The sequence below is a fragment of the Anser brachyrhynchus genome (assembly GCF_964034855.1).
Source record: "Anser brachyrhynchus genome assembly, chromosome: 6".
In the NCBI taxonomy this organism is placed as follows: domain Eukaryota; kingdom Metazoa; phylum Chordata; class Aves; order Anseriformes; family Anatidae; genus Anser; species Anser brachyrhynchus.
In genome coordinates this window covers 9,725,624-9,746,990 of record NC_137700.1, presented here as the reverse complement: position 1 = coordinate 9,746,990, position 21,367 = coordinate 9,725,624, and the positions used below count along the sequence as shown (strand labels likewise).

At 44.5% G+C, this 21,367-nt stretch overlaps 1 protein-coding gene across 6 annotated transcripts in view; it reads right to left on the bottom strand.

The window, feature by feature from the left end:
- Window positions 1-3,167: 3,167 nt before the first annotated feature.
- Window positions 3,168-21,367, bottom strand: part of LOC308197586 (uncharacterized protein) — an 84,485-nt gene continuing 66,285 nt past the window's right edge. For 4 of the 6 annotated variants that reach the window (XM_080598357.1, XM_080598358.1, XM_080598359.1 and 1 more), the window contains 2 exons: window positions 14,408-14,535; window positions 3,168-13,421 (listed from right to left, as the gene is read on the bottom strand). In XM_080598357.1, coding sequence (XP_080454483.1) covers window positions 5,071-6,084 — 1,014 coding nt within the window. In that variant the 5' untranslated portion in view covers window positions 6,085-13,421; window positions 14,408-14,535 and the 3' untranslated portion in view covers window positions 3,168-5,070. Of the gene's footprint in view, window positions 13,422-14,407; window positions 14,536-20,334; window positions 20,540-21,367 lie in introns of all 6 variants that reach the window. The other 2 variants (XM_080598361.1, XM_080598362.1) reach the window with 2 other exon arrangements.

Genomic DNA, 21,367 nt, shown 5'->3' with positions numbered 1-21,367 from the left:
GGGGTGAAGACGTACACAAAGAGAAAGGGCATATATTACCCAAGGGCTAACACATAGAGGAAATGTATCTACTGGTCTCACATGGTCTGAACACGGAGAAGCCACTCTAGGTGGCTAGCTGCATGCCGGCCGTATGCTTACATTGTGCTGTCAGCCCTATGTCCCACATGCACGTGGTGGCATGCTCGCACAGTGCCTGCAAGCCAGCTGGTCTCTGTCTAGTGGGCAGCATTTTAACTCAGCCCCTGAATCGCACCAGCACCAAAGTGAAAGGACAAAATTGCCTGCTGCCCCGGCATCGGACAGGGTGTGCCTGGGCAGAGCACTGTGCACAGCCCCCTGACAGCCACGCTCAGCACAAGTTAATGCGGAAAGAGGATAGTCTGAGCCTAAATGCAATGGTTAAGGCCTCAATGTGACTGTTTCAGTGGTGCATGTAAGGCAATGGGCACACAATATATTGTTTGGTAGGGAGAAAATTAGAAAAAAAAAGGCAACCACAAACAGCTTCTCGAATACTGCAAAGACTGTCTAAAAATGCCATCCGTGTTGACAACTCTTGCGTGTTGAACTCAGCATCTGTGGTTAAACAGCAGGTGCATGTGGCTCAAAGTACAAGCCTCTTGGTTGGGGACATGGTCACTTAAGCAGCACTACAGGTTCATGAACAAGGTTATTACTCCACCTATGGCACACAGCGACCCTAGCAGCCCCAAAGACAGGCGCGTGAGGACAGGGAACAAGCAAGAGCACGGCAGGGACATCCAGGTTCTCGTACAAATGTCAGTGTGTAACTATTTCCCATGTGTGTATGAAGGGAAACTCAGCAATACTTACACAAGGTGAAGACGGTAAAAATGACTGTAATGAGGACCCTGTGTAGCCTTATCGAGCCACACAGATGTCTAGTCACTGGGTATTCAGAAGCCTACAGGCTGTTGTAGCAGCTGTGGATGTACAGGAAGCCACATTTAGACACAGTAAAGAATATTTTTTTACTATTTTTCACTTGTAAAGGAAAAGCAACCCAATGAGTCAGATCGCATGCACAGGGAAAGGCGTAATTGTCCTCGGCCAAATATAGAAAATGGGAAAAGGGGTTGACACTGAATATGCAACGGGACACTAGAACAATGGTGTCTAAAGCCTTTTTTTACAGGTCGACGGGTAGCAAGAGGAGACTCCATTGGTGTTTGTTTGTTGTGTGGTCTGGTTTTGATTTTCGTTTTGCCAACACAAGGAGTATTTGCACATCCTGAAGTCTTTATAGAGTAGGAGAAGGAAAGAAAAATGTATTCAAACGCAGAGGATTATTTTTGGCGGTTCTGTTTGGGTGTGAGCTAAGTCTAGAAAGTACCACAGTAACCGGATGCGTAAACGGATGCATGATGGAAGCAGTAATGTAAAAATCCTACATGTCTGTCCTCACTGCCCGGTCACTTGCCATTTAATCCATAAACCTGTTAACAACTTCCCCGGGACAGCCGACTTACACGGACTCAGAAAAAACAGAGCAGGCATTCACACGTTCTCATCGCAAAGCATGTTCCTAAAGGCTGCTGCAGAGCAATGTATTTGAAATGAGAGCATACCAAGGATGGGGTGTGGGGAAAAATTCATGGGGAAAGCTGTTATCGTTATGAATTTCCTCAGCCTCAAAGGAAGCATGTGTCCCACCTTCCATTTCTAGTTCAAAATCTGCTTAAAAAAAGCCATCAAGCACGCAAAAGGGGAAGAGCAGGACAAAGCGAAGACAGAAATCCTTTCCTTGTGTCACGAGGGCCTGGGAACATCAGCCACGGTCAATGGCAGATGTAGAAGAAAAAAAAAAAAAAGAGAGAGAAAAAAAAAGAGAAAAAAAAAAAAACAGGTGAAAGAAGAGGTCTGTGTATTCCCTTATTTGTTGTCCTCTCCCCGCCATCCGAACCACCATTGACCACAACATCTGAACATGAATTTTATTTCATGTAGATTCCAAAGGTGCTTTACCAATCCCATGCCTGGCAGACTGTTTTGTTTTTAATTTCATTATATATGTAGATGTCATTTATAGATCCGGTAATATTCAGTTAGCAGGCATACTATCTGTAGCGTTTTTGTAGTGAGCTGTAGCTGTCGGTACAGCCCCCATCCAAAACAAAGAAAGGAATCAAGAAGCCACTCAGCTGTGGCCACCATTTGTGACAGTACTGAGGCCTACACTGGGGTCAAGGCTGCCTCAGCACTTATCAAAGCTATATTTATGCAACCAGTGTAGCTATCCTGCACAGAGAAATATTCTCTGCTATAGAACATGCAGCCATAGTGAAACTAAGTAGTCTCTAATGTTCAGTAGTCTATAGAACCAAGTAAATTCTACTGAAATCAATAGATTTCTATGCTGCCAGTATAACGTCTCTGTTTTATCTAATGCTGTACTACTGGTAACTGTCAAAATGAGAAGGGGGAAGGGGAGGAAAGAAAATGTGAGAAGCACTTGTGTATCACTTTGGGTCTAAATAACAGCAATAGCTAACTTCTTATGAATCTGAAAGACGATAATGCTGCATCCAATTAGAATCTCAGTGAGGTTAAGGGAAAGCTTCCTTCTGCCTCAGTCAATGCAATTTAAAGGAGAGCTTTATAACCTAAAAACAACAGCAATGATATATAGGCAGCTGAGTGCATGTAATAGGAAAAGAGATTTTTTTTTTTTCAGAAATCAAAAATGGGGCATACGAGCATTGTGTTGACTAGACAATTACAAAAAGGAGCCATGCAAAAAGGTCAGCAGAAGTTACACCAAGTAGCCGTTCAAGAGTGCCGCTACTGTGACGGTATATCTCGGGACACACATGCCTAGCCAATGCAAAGAATGTCACGTCAGTTTAGGGAAAAAAAGAAAAAAAGAAAAAGTAAGAAAAAAAAGGAAAAAGCAAAAGAAAAGTCAGTGATAGAACATGAACTTTTGCATTTCTGGAGAGGTCACGGCTAATTTTTTTTTCCTTTCCTCAGAAAAATAAATAAGTAGACAAAAATAAAAATAAAAAGAGGCCAAGAAACCACACACAAAGTCATGTATACAGCATATTTTGATGCTACACCTGTCTATGTAGTTGTAGGTTGGTGTGGGCTTGGGGAAAAAGTACACTGAGAAGCAGCTATCAACTTACAAGGAGGTTCATGGAGAAAAAGGAGTATGACTTCATCATTTTACATTTTAACATGAAGGATTGGCGAGAGAACAAATGGTGGTGCTCAGAAATGATCTACCTGACTTTATCACATGTAATAATTATGGAAAAATATATTGTCCTGTAAAAAGGGTTTGTACATAACTTGTACATGGTTTCATTTTGTATTTTTCTCAGATTAAAATTTATGTATTTGTGTTCTAAAACAAGGAGAGATTTCTCTGTTTGTGTGTTGCATCTTCTTTGAGACAGGCCGTGTCCCAAAATATTGTCTAACTTGTAACACCAAGTCACAAATAAGACTGTAGTTGTGAAACCAGCGCTATTAATACATTGAACTAAGAGGAACACAGGCGCCTAATGCCCTCGCGTGTTTTCCTGGACCAGCCATTGTCTAATAATAATTCATATCAGCCAATGCGGAAGGTCCCGCGAGAGCTGTAAGCAAATAAGTCTGCTGTAACAACTACTGTCACCCTAGCACCAGTTACGTAGTTCTAGTCACGACTGTCATAATTCTGGCACAATTCAGTTACTTTCAGCGGCTGAACACAGCATCTCCTGACAACCTCAGCTCCGATTGCTCAGGTTAAGATGGACCCAAAACTTTGCCGGAGGATTCTGATTTCGTATCATAAATGTACGTAAAAACCAATGGCAAAATTTGGATTATGCTTTCTCTATTGCAGACAAGGAACCAGGTATAATCCTATGTCCAGATATGTGTCCATGAATTATATTAAGAAGACCGAGAATCCCTTTGGAGTCTATAAGATTACCTACACGTGTTTGGGATTCTGCTAATTAAAATAACTGTGTCATCAAAGCTGACATCAGTAGTTTTCAGTACCGGGGCATTGTATTGGTAAGGAACCGCAGTACGATAGACCCTGTCTGCTATAAAACCATGGAGAGGAAAGATGGAGGGTAGAGCACTGCAAGCAGTTAGTTTGGTTCCGACTGGGAGATGAACAATACGAAAAAGCTGGGACTGAACGTCAGCACTGGCGTCAGACGCAATCCAGGCAAATAACAGAGTGCCCCAGGGAAAAAGCAATGCTCAATAGTACCTGTGCAGAACTCTGCAGAACTGTGCAACAATGTGGTTTGGTACCACCCTCAGCGTAGCTAACTGGTTCCGACTTCCCTGAGTGCACCTCAAAGCCATCCTTAAATAATCTCACTGGGGAAAGGAGGCCAAACTGTGCCATAAAAACTGAAATTTCTGTGCGTAAAACAGTGTGATGGATGAGTGCCTAAATGTTAGTAAATCTGCACAGAGACATATACTGAGATGATAGATACTGTAGCTGGTCATACCAGACCTCATACCCTGTCGTGGTCAGGCACTAACTAGTAAGGCTGACTGCTAGAAGTACTGAAGGAGAATGAGAACAAGGGAGTGAGGGACTGGCTCAGTAGTCACCGTGAATGGGTATCTGTTGTGAGATGGGAAAATAAGGGTCAATGCAGGTGTAATGTGACGCCTGGTCCCCGCACAAGCATCTGGCACAAAGGAGATACTTGTCCAGGTGTAGTTGTCTGTGAATATACGTAGATGCATGTGTATATGTACATATGTGCAGTCTAAAGGTAGAGGATGTTCAGGCCTGTTTCTAAGTACCGAGGACATGGCAATTAAAGACCCTAATTAAAAAGTGAGTCCAGAGCTAATGAACAGCTGTAGTGCCTCATAGCGGTCCCAGCTTTCAACTGCGTGAGCCTGTTGTTTGTGACAGTGGCAGTGAAACAGTGCTCAGGTAGTGACAGAAGTACTGACAAAAATCTGGAGAAAGTATGCACTGGTCCCCTGAGATTACCAATAGTATTCTTTGCTAGACCAAGAGTGCTGCCTTCCTAACATTTGACCCTCTCTCCCCCTGAATACTGATAATCCTTAGGCGTAGTCAGGAAAAGAAGTTAAGTAAAAATGAGAAATGGGATTCCTGTCACCAGACCGTGACTGTGGAACATGCGTGGGCAAGGTACGTGCAGGTTGTTGTCCTTTAACCTCCCCTTTAGTCACGCATGGTCTTGTGAGAAGTAGCGCTGTCAGGTCATGCCATCGCAGTACTGCCTGCTGTACAGCACTGAAACAGAGCACATCACAGAGCGGTGGCACCTGGTGTCCTGTACGGTACACAGTAAGAGAGTGGCAGAAATTGCAAGGCCAGATAGATGTATACAGGATCGGGTCATCTTTCCACTTTCTTAAGCACCAGGAGAATGGACTGATACATGGTATTATATATGTGTGTATTTTTATATATACGTACATATATACACGCTTGCATATGTATACACGCAGACATAGAGATGGCGGGCACCGCCTTTTTTCAAGCACCGAGGCCCCCAGAAGCAGCCGGGAGAGCCGCCGGGCCCCGCACGCCTCGCGGGGGCCGCTGACGACGCGTGGGCGCCGGCGCGCGTGCACAAAGGCGGGCCTTAGGGAGCGCGGAGGGCGGGGCCGGCAGAGGGACAGGACGCGGCAGTTCGCGCGGCGGGCGGGAGCGGCGCTCTCTGGCGGCGGCCTCGTCCGACGGTGGCGGCGACCCCCTCGCAGAGAGCCCAGCGAGGGTCCCGACCCGGCGGAACGCCGCGGCGTCGGCGTCTCCAGGGGCCTCTCCCACGGACTCGCTCTCGCGGTCTCAGCCCCCGAGCCGGACGGAGGAGCCGTGACCCCCCGGGGGCAGATGCCTACGTGCAGACACAGCCCTTGAGGACCAAAAGAGCTTCCTGGCCCCGAGTTGTGGGGAGCTCCACATTCCCGAGGTCCCCCGGGGGCCCCAGGGCCGAATTGGGCATTGTGGGTGCAAGCATGTCCTGGTGGGTACAGTTTTTGAGCAAGTGGCCATGTGGTGAGAGGAGCTCTACAGGCTGTGAAGCACCTGGCGATCCAAATGAGAGACATGGCACTGGCACCCACACCAGTTGAGCTGTAGTCCTGCCTTACATCCTCTCAGGAGACTGGTGAGGGAGCCTCCAACCCTGCATTGGCGTGATCAATGGACTCCCAAGACGAGGGAGGCTGGACCCTCATCTTTGCTCAGAGCAGACAGAGGAACCTCCCCCTGGCCCCTGAGTTGCCCCTACACGCTAAACATGATGCTCTGGGGCTCATACAAGTCAGGGATAATAACACCAATAGGGGCTTCCTGGTTTAGTTCCTCCACACAACTACCACCCGTTCCTACTCTTTCATTTAGAGAGAACTGGGGTCAGTACAAGGAAACTACACTGCATCAAAGGGGACTTTCAGTCCCTTGGAAAGATGTTGAACAGACCAGGCACCCAGGTATGGTTCTCCTTGATCCTCCCTGTCAAGAGACTGTCACCCAGGGAAGAGGCAATGTGCAGATCAGGTGAAAGATCAGCTGCACAGCTGGTGCCATTCTTGGGGCTTCGGGTGCTACGATCTCTGACGCTTTCCTGAGAGGCTGGGAATGCTGACGCTGGATGGGCCCCACCTGACCAAGTGGGACGAGAGCCTGCATGTCTGCTGGGAAAGCTACACGGCAGACAGCAAGCACTCCGGGAGATTCCTGGAGTGCGCTGGGAACAAGACCTACTCCCTCCTCCAGGTATTAGCCAAGCCAAGCAGAGGAGAGGCATTTCTGGACCTGGTTCTCACCACTGTGGATGACCTCAAGACACACATTAGGATTGGAGGCAGTCTGCGTTGCAGGGACCTCGCCCTGGTTGACTTTGTGATCTCAGGGGATGTGAGCCTGTCAAAGACCAAGGTCAGGACCCTCACCTTTAGGGGAGCACACTTACTTCCAGTTATTCTCCCCATTAGTGGAGGAGAGTCCATGGGACACAGTGTCCTTGGGGACAGAGGATCTGATCGGAGCTGGCAACTCCTTGGAGATGCTTTTCTGAGAGCAAGCACCAGAGCTCTCCATTCCCATATCCAATAAATCAGACAGGGAGGGTAGGAAACTGATACGGCTGGCCGATGCCCTCCCAGTCAACCTTAGACAAAAGAAGGAAGGACCTGCACAGACAGTGGAAACGGCTGTGTGCCCAGGGACGAGTACAAAACCGCTGTCGGGACATGCAGGACATGCATAGATGGGATCAGTAGAGCCAAGGCACTGACATACCTAACTGTGGTGAGGGATGCAAAAACAAACAAACAAACAAAAGGGATTCCACAGGTACACTGGCCAGAAAAGTAAACGACTACAGAGAGGAGTGTACTGCCTCTAACAAATGTGGTTGGAGGTTTGGTAATGACAGGAAGGGAGAAGGCTGAGGTACTTCACGGCTACTTCTTTGCCACAATCTTCACTGGCACTCAGGCTGCCCACATCACTCCTGTTCCCAAAAATCTAGGCACAGCTTGAGGGAGCAGAGTCCCTCCCACTGTAGGCAAAGAGCAATTCAGGACCTTCTGGTGCAACTGAACAGCTATAAGTAAGTCTATAGGGCCCGGTGACATACACATCAGGGTTCTGAGGGAACTTGCTGATAAAGCAGCCACACCACTCTCCATCAATCATTCATCGTATTTGAAAAGAAAGAAAGAAGTCACGGCAGTCAGGCAAAGTCCCTGGTGACTGGAAAACAGCACACAACATCACTCCCATTTCTCAAAAGGGTAGAAAGGAGGACCTGGAGAACTACAGACCAGGAAGCTAAGCCTCTGTGCCTGGGAAGATCATGGACCCAATCCTGGAAGCCTTTTTAGGGCACTTGCAAGACCAGGAGGTGATACAAGATATAGCTGGCATGGCTTCACCAGGGGCAAATCATGCCTGGCCTACTTGCTGGCCTTCTGTGATGGAGTGACCACATTTAAGTAAGCAAGTAAACGTAAGCAAGCAAGCAAGTTGACTTAGGAAGACCGAATGATGTAATCTACCTGGACTTCTGTACAGCTTCTGACACAGTCCCACATGACATCCTGATTTCTACCTTGGAGAGATGATTGATCAATAGATATGGATTTGAAGGGTGGACCATTCTGTGGGTAAGGAATTGGTTTGATGGACGCACCCAGAGAGTAGTAGTCAATGGCTCCACATCTGGGTGGAGGCCGGTGACAAGTGGTGGCCCTCAAGGGCCTGTCTTGGCACTGGTGCTTTTCAATATCTTCATCTATGACGTAGATGATAGGATTAGGTAAGTAAGTAAGTGCACCACCAGCAAGTTTGCAGATGACACCAAGCTGAGTGAGTGATGCCGTTGACAGAAGGAAGGGATGCCATCCACAGGGACGTGGATAAGCTTGAGAGGTAGGCCTTTGTGAACCAATTGAGGTTCGACAAGTCCAAGTGCAGGCTGCTGGACCTGGGACGGGGCAATCCTGGGCATGAGTACAGACTGGGAGAAGAACCTCCTGAGAGCAGCACTGTGGAGAGGGATTCCGGGGTTCTGGAGGATGAGAGGCTCAACATGAGCCAGCAGTGTGCACTTGTGGCCCCGAAGGCCAATGGTATCCTGGGCTGCATCAAGAAAGTGGCTGGCAGGTCAAGGAAGCCGATCATCCCCCCGTGCTCTGCCTTCATGAGGCCCCACTTCCTTGGAGTACTGGGTCTGGGTCTGGGGCCCCCGGCAGAAGAAGGGTGCAGACCTGTTGGAACAGGTCTGGAGAAGGGCCCCGAGGATGATCAGAAGGCTGGAGCACCTCTCCTACGAAGAGAGGCCGAGAGAGCTGGGGATGTACAGGCTGGAGAAGAGCAGGCTCTGTGGAGACTTCACTGCTGCCTTTCACTAATTACAGGGTTCTTATAAAAAGGACAGGGATGGACTCTTTCTTTACTCATGTAGACAACAACAGGACAAGGGGGAATGGTTTTAAACTGCAGGAGGGGAGATTTAGATTGCATGGGGGGAAGACTACCTTTACTCAGGCTGGTGAGGAACTGGAATGGGATGCCCAGACAGGTTGTGGACGCCCCATCCCTGGTGGTGTTCCAGGCCAGGCTGGATGGGGCCCTGGCAAACCTGATCTAGCAGGTGGCATCCCTGCCTGTGTTGGCAGGGGGTTTTACCCAGATGATGTTTAAGGTCCCTTCCGACCCAAGTCGCTCTATTCTTCTATGAAAAATGCACTACTTTGTGGATCGATCAACAATTCCTGCAGCTTTGAGGTCTAAACATCACTACAATTTCTTATATTACAGAGCATATAAAAATAGTACTGTGAAAAGTACTACTAGACATTATAATAGATACTCCTCACTCTCCCAGCTACTGCGCAATGGCGGCTGGTAGAGTGAGGAGTGAGAACCAGCCCTGCAGACCCCAGGATCAGTGCAGAGGGAGGGCGGGAGGTGGGGCAGGACACCCAGCAGCCTGTGGAGAGGCCCCCAGTGGAGCGGGATTTCCCCCTGCGGCCTGTGGGTCCTGCAGCAGAGCGGATCTCCATGCTGCGGCCTGCGGAGGAGCCCCTAGCAGAGCTGGTGGATCTGGCCTGGAGAAGGCTGAGGCCAGCGGAGAGCCCCTCTGGGAGCAGGCCCTGGGCCTGCTACTATCCAGTTACTATCCCTGTCGAGGGATCAAAGGGAGACGATCATCTAGCAAGTGATAGTTCCCTGTCTATCCTCTGTCACTTAGCTGCCTTTCTTGTTTCTCAGGAGGGACTCCGGTTCTGATGTCGGTGCTATTTTTCAGCTGAAACTGTACTGCCTTATGCTGGCTCTCCTATTGATCCATGGAATCGGTTGCTCCGAGTTAGTATTTGGACTTACTTTGTTTCATGTACTGGCTATGCATGACCTTTACTTTTTTATATAACAAGTAAGTTTGCAAGGCTTCTGAAAGACCTTCCGAAGAGGTGTGATGTATTTAAGAAATTCCAGCTATGAAAGACAGTAGGGAAAGGGGTGAACAAATAACAATATCCAAACACAGTAAATTGGAAAGTAACCTAGGCAGATTTGATCCGCAAAGAATTTGTGTGGTCCTGGTTAGTTCAGAAAACACTTAACTTTAATTACGTATCCGTGAGGACTCATGGTATGTAGTGTTTCTGCAGTTATGCCAGGTCCTTCACGTGATTTCTGGCTCTGGTACGTGACTGACCTCTTTAAAAAAACACTCCTTCCCTCTGTTTCCAGCCTCCGCCCCACTGCATAGCCTGAAAACACACTTACATTATTCCAACTTCTTTTTGGACTATCCCTTATGCCAAACTTTTCATCTACCTCTGAGTGTGGTTGGCCTGTTTCTACTTTCTTGTTGATTTCCTGCAACGAGATGCTAGCGTCCAGTAACCAGGCACTCAGTCTCTGTCAAAAGATCTTATGATCAGTGGGAGAGCGAGTTCAGAGCGTCCCGGTGGATGTGTCTGCGAGAGACAAACTCTCCAGAGCACTTTTTTTTTTCCCCCTTTACTTAGTTCCCACTTTCTCTTTCCACTTGGAAGAAGAAATCGTTATTTCCAACGTCTTTGCCTTCTTAGACTCTCCACAGAGGACTGCAAATCCAACCACATAAAAGATTTGTAAAATAACCTCTTAGGTTTGAGATTTCACATTGTTGAGAAACTGTAAACAGATTTGTGGGTGTTTTTTTTTCAGTGTACTCATTTTAGTGTTATCCAGCACACAGTTCTAGTTTGACGTTACTTAAAGTACAATATATGTTTTGAAATGTGTTTACTTCAGGCAACAGTGCAAAACAAATCAGTAACTGTTGGTTTCAGCATAAATCAAAGACTTTGCACGTAGGATGCGTAATCTGTGTGTACGGGCTGAGTTTGGTGCCTCCCGGCCTTCCCCCGCCCTGAACTTACAGCTTGAATGCAAAGCTTTCTTAAAAGCCAGCATTGTATCCGTTTAACGTCTGCAACTGAAGGAAACAGGACCGGTTCCTTGGCGGATACCTTTGGTAATATCAGCTAAGGCCAAGAAAGGTGATGATTTGTTCATACATATTATCCTGCCGAGGAAGGAATTGCTTCGAAGATAAATTTTCCTTACGATAGACTTTCTGAGGTGTGCCGTAAAATTCATTTCCAATCCCCCACCACGCATGATTAGCCACCTCTGTTCTGTCTTTTCATAACACACTAACTTCACCGCTTCTTCTGCGATGTTATGGTCCATACTGCACACTTGTATCCTTCATTCATCCTGCATATAAGCGTACATGCAAAGGAGAAATAGAAAACTGCAAAAGACAGGGGAACATAGAGAACACAAAGTCATCGGGCTAGGCTACCGTGTAGTCTCATGCTCTGTTGAATGGCTTTCTGAGAAACAGAATTTGACAGATTCTATTCTAATTATTAAACGACTCCTGGACTGAACTAGGGAACCTGCAACGAGACAAAGAATTGATGCTTAGGTGTGGAGACAATTATAGCTAGGAAGGTTTAATAGAGGATGGGATTTGGAGCCGCATAGATTTTGGTAGTGGGGTAACTAGGCTGTTTGTGTGGACGGTACGCGTGACAAAGAAACCCCTTTAAAATCGCTGATTGATTCGGCATTCCCCCTTTCCCTACAGTGTTGGATCGGTTTTTGCGAGGATACATTGTTTCGTAACTTTAGGTTCTGCGGATGCTTTCTCGTGCTTGGACTCTGTCCAAAGATTTTGCAGGGAAGATCATAGTTCCGAGCGATGACACTTCCTACAGTCATTCAAATCAATTTGCTGTAGCTGGACTTTCAAGAAACAGTTCTGTTAATGCAACCTTGAATGACTGCAGAGAGTTTTTTAGGGAAATCAGCAGGCGGGGCCTTGTAATGCTTCTTTGACGTCTCAAATCTCGGTGAAAAGCGAGCGCTCTGCCCAGATTGAAACCTACTGCCTACTGCGTGCAGAAGCTTTAAGGATTATTGTCCCTTCTCACTTACATCCTTTCTTCAAGTCATTTCTCATTCTCATGTCCTTTGCTTGCAAGAGGCAAGTCAGAACTGTCTATAACACAGATGTGAAAATCTATACTTGTTATAAACTATGCTTTATATTAATCTTTATTAGGAAATTCCAAGATACACCTAGAGGTCCATTTCAGAAGGCAAAGGGTCGTGATATGCCGTGCCTACCTACTGCATGCTTTCCTAATGCAAATAATGCTACATTCTAGTAGCTAAACATTCTCGGTTTTGTCCCCTAAAATGCTTAACAGTACATTGTATGTCATGCTGTTTATTACTTGTATTATTTTCGACTCCTAAGATACTCTTGAGGAATACAGATCAGAGAAACCCTCTACAAACAAGCATCTTTTACGCCTCAAGCTACAGCAGATATGAGTCCTGGAAGACATGGATATAAACTTTATTCCCATTGTCCCTCTAAAACGTTGTGGTGCGCTGCACAGTGACCACCAGAGAGTTTATATGTGGCCCAAGCTGCGGTGCGGTTTCCTCCTCCCATCCGAAAAAAGCCCACAAGCTGTAAAAGTGTTTGCACTCACAATGACGGCTGTATCCACGGTACAATTTGCATAGTTATCAGCTAATTATTTTTTTCGGTTCTATAGGGTCTCTCATAATCAGGTTCATGCTGTTGGAGGCTGTGGGATCCACTCATCGTCCTCCTGCAATTCTCTCGTTACTACACCTCTGACCTACGGGCTTATTCGTACCGGGACAGACTCTCCCGCCGGTTATATCTCCTGTCCCCTGATAATAAATGCTGCAAAGACATAATTATAAGGACTAGACTGAGGCCATTAATTTAGAGCAAAAATAATACTGTCTCTTAGACTTTGATTATTTTAACCCCCCAGACTGAGTAGCACAATCCTGGTAAAACTCACATTGCTGGAAACTGACCCGTTGCTTTCTCCAAATCTTGCACAGCACGCTCCAAAGCTGTTTGCTTTCCATGATCTTTACAGTTTTCTCCTTTCATATTATCTCATTTTCATAATATCTCTCAACATATTTGTTCTGTTGCTCTACGACCACCGTCTTCATTATTTCATTTGTTTTTTGTTTGTTTGCTTAGTCAGAAAAGAAACATCTGATGATGAATTATGGACCTTTTGTCTTGCCCTTTCACCCTAAACACTTAGGTATGTAACTTTGTTTACCTTTTTCTTGATCGCACGGTTGACTTAAGGGATTCTTTCGCTTTCTGCTGTCCCCTTTTCCCCGTTGGAGACACATCAGCGTCCAAGGAAATGAGTCAATATAAACACATTCCAGAGGGAATTTATCTTCTCTACATGCTTCCCCTTGTTTGAAGCTTTCGCTTTTGGGTGGAGGCCCACGATATCACTCTACTTAGGTGTAGTTCTCAACCCGTGGAGCTTGGCTGAAGCAACAAATCAGTATCGGATTACTAATGTAAAAGTAACAATGAAATTTCATTGCCTGTGACCTGCTGCTATTTATATGTATAAGGTAGATCTCATATGTTTGGCAGATTAAAATAAAAAAGGTTGAAAAAAAACCACAACCTCATTAGACCAACAGAGGAATAAACGTTGCACTGTTAAGGGTGAGGTGAGGAACATCATAAAAAAGGGTTACATCCAGGAAAGTGGTATGGAGGAGACAGAAAATAGCGACACACTAACATATACAAGCAAAAGTGCCATCTCAGACAAGGAAGCTGACAGAAAACAAAGGGCGGAGGGGGAAAAGGAGGGAGGAACGTTGCAAAAGAGCTCAAGATCAGTGCGGAATGATCGGGCCAAAACTAATGAGCTTTTTGTCAGGCTCTAAAAATCAACAGATCTGCCATGTGCTTCAGCAAACTGCAGTTTCTTTCCATAGCGAGGCGGATGACTTTTTATCAGAAGTGTCGCTCGGTGAAATAATTGCGAGCGATAATGGTGCGATAGCAGCATACTCAGAGCACAATTTATCCATGACTGTTCTATCTTTCACCTTCAAAGCTTCTACTGCCTCGCAGATCACATCAAAATGACACCTCTGTCGTTAATGACAGTGGTCTAATGCGATACAGAGCAGTCAAATCATTTCTCCGGATAGGCAGAATGCTCTCGTATAACGACTAGACACGTGCACAGGTCCTGACATTTATATTCAGATTTGTATTTGTGGGGAAGAGGGTGGTTTAACATATAGATTTATTCATATCTGAAACGGCCTGATTTTAGAAAGCACAAAATTTACTGGGATTAGGAGGCAGGGGGGCCGACAGTAGCATGCGGGCATTTAATTACTGCGTCGCAAATGCCTGGATTTAGGAAATTTCTGTTGCCGCAGCCTCGGCACTGGTTAAACCTTGTCAGAGGTTGGAGATGTGAGTCGTCTTTAAAGAAACAAACAGCTAAACACGACAAATAACGATAAACATACCTTAAAATGCACAGACTGCCCTTGTAGGCAAAAACAAGTATTTTCTGGCTCCGGTAACAGGCCACACTGCTGTGAAGCTCTTCATGGTGGTCATTAGTCACAAAGAAGAAAGCCGGCAAACTGTGGTTCTTAAAAAGAAAGAATTGTCTGTTTATATTCCAGTCCTGGTTTGCACTTACCATAGGACAATAAATCTCTAGGCATGAACAGTATTTCTTTTGCTTTTGCAGTATACATAAACACGCATGCAACTAACACAGTGGCAGGGACGCCATTCGATTAAGTTCCATTAGGTTGTGTAGTTAAAAGCCTTATTAAAAGGCTCAATTTCTCACTTCAGTGATTAACTTTATTGCCTAAAGGTTAAGTAAAGCTTCAAAGGGAAAAATGAGTTTTAGGAGTATTGTCGTATTTTACCAACTTTTCCAAAGGAAATGTTTCCTGAAAAGGCTGAGTGGGTGGAAGGTTACGACTTGATCATAGTGTGCATTTCTGTAGCGTTTTATCTAAAATATAGACAATCTGACAAATTAGTCAGCTCGCATCAAATGGCGCTAACAACCACCACAAAAATGCTGCTTTGGAGACAAAGAAAGACCCATTATTTCAACTTTTTAAAATTTTTTTTTCCCTAAATATTACTGCTAATCCAAGAAAAAAAAAATCCTAACTTCTTTCTCAGGTTAGGTGTTTGGCTTGCAAACATGAAACTTTTGTCCGCAGCCGTTAGCCGTATATCTTCATTTAAACAGCATATAATGCCAATTACTGACTATATGTCAGTGTACTTTGTTTTATGTGCCTCTGGCATTGACGATCATTGATTTTATGCATATCTGAGCGGTTTACCTTGAAAAAACAGTGCAGCAATTACGTGAACCGGATTTTGATCCTAGAACGGGATTACGGGCCGGGAGGCCATAATGCTTCTGTGAAGGTAGGTCATGGGATACTGTGGTTTGCAGAGGTAAAGAAATGGCTCCCAGCTGCGCTCAAAAAGGTGGGTAGACTGTTTCTGCAAAGTTCTCATGATTATTGCTTCACTGTCAGCCAGACAGCAAGATTTTCTTTGGGTATTTTTTTTTCCTTTAGCTGACCTACAATTATGACATATAGAGACTGCCTTGCCTTGCCTTTTCCTTTCCCTTTTCCTTTCCTTCTCCTTTTCCCTTTAACTTAGTTCACTTTAGCTGTGTTTAGCTTGTTTTGTGTTATTGTTTTGAATTGCCCTGCCGTCTCTTGTAACTTCTTCATACCCGCTTCCTTGGGAATAAGTACCAACTTGGGAAGTTGGAGCTGCTGTTCAGACTGGGCATGTCCAGAAACCATAGAGTGCTGTGCAATACGGTGTTCTGTATTTTTTTTCCTGGCCTGGACTGCAGTATTGTGTGAGTCCTTCCTTCTTCCCAGTGTCTGTCATCCTATTGCTGAGGACTAAAAGATACCCAAACAGATGTTTTGGGAAACACCCTTAAAGAGTGCTGTCTCTATGGAGGCAAAACATTCCTTGGATTTTTCCATAAAGAACTGCCCTCCAGCATCTCTCGCCCAGGCTCATTGCTGCCGGGCAGACTGAGCATGAAACAAGACGCTGCACATAAACATTACACAAAGCTCTTAAATTGTTTTACCTTTAGTTTAATTTATTTGGGGAGCCCTGATGGCCTAAAACCTCTATTTTCTCACAGGTCAGGAAGAATTACTGGAAGTTTATCCCACCAGTCCTGCCAGGATGGCTTGCCTTTTACCCATGGTCGTGTTGTCTAAGGCCAAAGAAATAATTAGCCTTTGTTGCTGTTTGTTATCAGAGTTTCTATTTTACCCTTGGTATGCTGTCCACATTGACACGGTATTACTAGAACATTCGATACCGACTAGATTGTGCTGGCCAAAACATTTCACTATCGACCATCACGCCATTTGTGAAACACAGATGCTTTTCCGTCCGTTCTTAGCACCTTGTGCGAATGCTGAACAGTAAATTTAAAGGGAAAAATCCCTGTCTTCCCATGCCCGTACCTCGTACCTATCCTAAAATGATTTGCCCATTTCTTTGCACATATAAATACTATATATGCATTTGCATTTATATATATTTTTTATTATAGACAAGCTTTTACTTACATTGACCATGCCAATATCCAATTCCAGGTTTTCTACAAATTTTCGGCATGAGGTTCTCTGGATAATGATTATCTTAAAATGCCCTACCATTTTAATGCACAAAAATTGCTTTCCGAAGAAGAGGTATAATCAACGGGACTGCCGTTTTTTCCTCATTAAAATTCATAATATTCTGACTAAACCTGTGTAACAAATACAACATCTCTTGTCTTGAGAGACATTGTAACAACACATAAAAGCATTCTGCGTTTTGTACACAAAAAATCCCTGCATTTGGTACTCTTGATTCCTCCCCTCAACTTCCCTCAAAAATGGGAAGTGAGAAACAAGGCCCCGGTCCGAACCTTCGCGGGGTTCGGATAATGTCCATCTACTCTTGGACAGAATTCATGCCATTGCTGGACTCCATACACAGTCTGTTTTTTCATTTGACTGGACTTCAACGGCTGCTTTGCTATTTCATTCAATACTTTACATTTATGCATGCCATAAATGGTCTCTTTGTACAAATACACAGTGGCTTTATATAGAGACCTGCTCTGTAAAATAACATGGACCTGTCATCCTTTTGACTCTGCGTTCGCTTTCTCTGTAGGTCACAAATTTCTGTGCCTCGGAGATGCCTTATACGAATCTCTCTCTGCGGTGTTCACCCTTATTTATGCTTACCATCATATGCTTTTTCCGGCGTTACATGTTGAGCTTTGTTCTAAGGCGTGACCATTGGTAGTTGCTGAACCAAGTATATTTTTATCTATTTCAGGTTCCGGATTACACTTTACCTAAAGGATCGCTGTGCAAAGAATCCACTAGATGTAAGTGAGCGGTTCCTTCTCTTTAGAGTAGTAAGCATAGAAACGTTTTGTCTCCCGATGATGACTTTGTAAGGAGAAATACTTCCAAAACTTCTGCCATGTAATCTTCCCAGAATCCTAACTAAAAAGCGCCTTTGGAGAATGCAAAGATATACTAGTCCCAGGATGAACCTGCCCTACAGTTGCATTTTGTGCCGTACAGACATTTGGGAGCTTATCCTTGAAGACGCATTAGTCTTGATTTAAGGTCTTTTGACACATTATTAGAGCACGCTGCCATTGCTTTGCACCTGCCATTCTGTCAGTCAGAGGAGAGGGAGGGGAAACAATTTTGATGTCAATCACCAAATCCTTCAGGAGGTGTAACCTGTTAAGACATATTACCCTTTGCCCGACGTGATTTACAGACTTTGAATTTAAAGGACATGTGCCAGAAATAATTAGAGACTAATCTTTTTGTACTCGCTTATGAATGAAGGCATTTAGTACCGCCAGCACATTTATATTGTCCAGAAGAAGAAAGAAACAGAGGAACTGAGCATGGAACTACTACCATTTCATTTTCTATTACTTGATCGTGCTGGTTAAATGTTAACCTCTTCTGTCCTCATGGAAGAGGTATTTACAACTGTAGCTGTAACTTATGCCTAGATTAAACGTCCTGGCATGGGACAGATGATGCCGGTGGGATGCGCGATCCCTACCATTGTTTATGAATCAAATTTTTTAAAACTCAAAAAAAAAACAAACTTATTGAAATACTAAAATCTTGAAAAATTAAAAAATATCTGGCTCTTGCATTTTAGTGACTTCAAAAACACTCTCAACCTAGAGAATTACAACTTGCATGGGTGTGGCTTGGCTCGCCTTGCAACTCTTCTACTGTAATTACTCACAGACATCAAAAGAATAACATCAACCTCAAAAATCTTAATTTACGACCTAAATCCTGAGCTGAAGGAGACTTTTTTTTTTCCCCCTCATTCTGGGTTTTCGGAACAACGCAAAAGAAAAGAGACATTTACGCAGCTCGCTTGTTACTGCTTGCAACTAATCTCTGGAAGGAACATCTTGTCCTTAGACTGACCGTAGAGCTGCAAGCTAAAGAAAATAGCTACAAAACGAGAATAACTATGGAGTAAATAAAAGAACAGTCAGGTCAGGTACTGTATAGTCCAGAGAGAACTGGAATAACACAGATTAATTATATTGTAAATTTTTTACTCTATTGCACTGTATTACTGTATGTACAGCTTGTTTGAGCTATGACTGGGATGGAGCTGTGGAAGGTCTGACATGCAGCTGCCACCATGTATTATCATATCACTACCACAGAGAATGGTTTTGGTAGCTGACCTGCAAAAACTTCAGGCGCGTTGTTCGGTAGGCAAACCCTGTGACATTCCATAATTATTACAGCCTTAGAACAAGGGATATTCCTTTCCTCTCAGGAAGCACGATCTTTTCTACATCTTTCTGCCCTCCCTCATTTTTTACACACACACACTGGAAGAGAGAATGTGGAGTTACGGAGAAGAAACCAATTGCTCTCACCTGTGCCACAGACATTAGGGACTAATACATCGCCTTCCTAGAGAAGCCAATATACCATGGCATGCTCTACTGATGATGTGGGTATCAAAATCGCACGCGATTACGAACCACGTAGTATTTGTATTCACCATTTGAATTCTCCATTTGTATTCACCAATTATTTTCATCGGGTAGATATAGACTAACACATGGACACTTGCATTAGGCACATATTTGTTTAGTACTATGATCTGAAGGAATGGAAGAGCTCACATATTTTTACTGGGTGATAGCAACTCAAGTGTGCACTTGTAGCTGATATCTTTCCTTTGCGTCAAGTCGCTTTCTACAAACTAAGTGAATCATTTTACAATGTGAAAGACTACACCTTCTCACCTCTCATAGTTTAAACAGGTTCCCTGAGGAAAGTGGGAACTTGAAACGCAGGGAAGTAGAAATGGGAGTTGGATTTGGTTTTTACCTTGTGCACAGAGGGAGGAGGAAATCAAGTGCTTCTTCACTGTCCATCTCCCTTCCCTTTTAAATGTGTCACGTATCTGTCTAGACGCTCTTTGCCTTTTTCCATGTAATTATGGTACCTGAGCACCTCAGGCTATATACCCCCACACACCTCCAATCCTTTTCTCTTTCTGGAAGCGAGTCGGACACGACTATGTCAGCTAGTCCTTTAGCCTCTCTGATTCAGCTTGCTGTGGCATTCGTTTACTTAATATATAACACTGGCAACTGTCCCTTGTCCTTCGGATATGGTGAACGTGAAAAATAGTACACCGGTTTTAACACTAGAAGCTAAGACTTTCTAGGATGGACAGGAACTGCTACTTTCAGGAAACATCGGCGCTCACAGCTACGTGTAAGCCAGATGCCGAAAACCTATACCTAATACGAGAGCAAAACACTGTAAGTGGCATCGTGTCTCATATTTTGTGGTAATACTAATATAAAGAAGCTGTATGTTTCCTGATGGCAGGCGACTGTGGATTCTGCTTTTATTTTAATAGCCGTAAAGCCATTTTGGACTTTTCACGGGTAACGGAGGTGGTGGTAATGGGATTTGAATCGGACTCCTGCTTTGAACATGGTCAGCAGAGAACCTCGTCAGTCTTGAAGGCTGTCGAATATGCTGTGACATTTAATCAACTGTTTGACTACAGGCTTACCTCTAGTGTCTGTGGTGAAGCAAACAGGATTCCTCTCACCTTGCTTCACATCACACATCGCTATTCAGTGCACTGCCTTAGAGAGCTGCGTTACAGCTTTTTTTTTTTTTTTTTTTCCCCTGAGTGGGACAGAGTAACAGAGGTCAGCTACAGTCATGAATTTTATGAAAGGTTTGCTGGGAAACCACATTAAATGGCAACATTGGTCCATACATCAGCTCTGCAGTGCTCTTATTCTGAGACTCTGCAGCCGAGTGATTTGCAGTGTACTCACATTTCATAGCCATCATTTTCAAGCAATGTCATTTGCCTTGGTATCAGACATTTCAGCTGCACCAGAGTCCACCCAGCTGCTCGTGATAAAGTTCTTCCAGAAAAAAAGTCTTCGCTGGAAACATGCTCCTAGGATCCCCAAACCTCCGATCTTAGGAAACATGGGATATAAAGCCTTGCGTTTACGCTTCAAAATACAAGAAAAGCTGAGGAGGAAAAGCCGAGAGGAAAATTGTTATTCCCAGGATTCAGAAGTTTGACAACTTTGGATTCAGAAATGAAACAGTACAACTTCCTTGTACGAACCATCTGGCAAACCTTTCCTCCATTTAGAGCGGCCTAGCAAAATAGCGCTAAACAAACATTTGTACCTCTGAATACTGATTGTCCCTAACCCAGAGAAACACATATCTTAGGCAAACAAGCAAAAACGACCTAGTATTACTATTTGCAGCATTTGCCTCTAGATCAGAGGCCCCCTATATTAGCCTCTGCACAGATTAGGATAGGAATAAGAGAAGAATAGCTCTAGCAGACCTGACACCATGTTCAACTGTTGCTGCGATCGCTGCGGTCCTGATCTTGCCATTTACGACAGAAAGGCATTCGATTACTATCGGTGAGGTCGCAGGATGCTATTTGCGTGTAAGATGAGGTCTATACTACCAATATGGCAAATACGATGTTTTGTAAATTTCTGGTTGGAAAATCAACGCTTGTGATGTTTTTTCCTGAGAGTATTTTTTCCAGAAATAATATCACCTCTGTTCCCCGTGATACCATGTTTTCTTTTGTGTTTCATCATATTATTGGATATCAGTAGAAGTCTTTTCTTTGTAAAATATTCAATTGCAGATGTAACGTTGTGTCAACCACCTCACGGAACCGCCAAACTTGTCTCTATGCAAGCACTGAAACAACACACCTCTCGGTCCCTTACGAGAAAGAAGCTGCTCTAAAAGTATCAATACTTATTCAAAATTGTAAGGAATTGCGGGACCGCTTCCACATTGTGGAAAGGATCTCTATTAAAA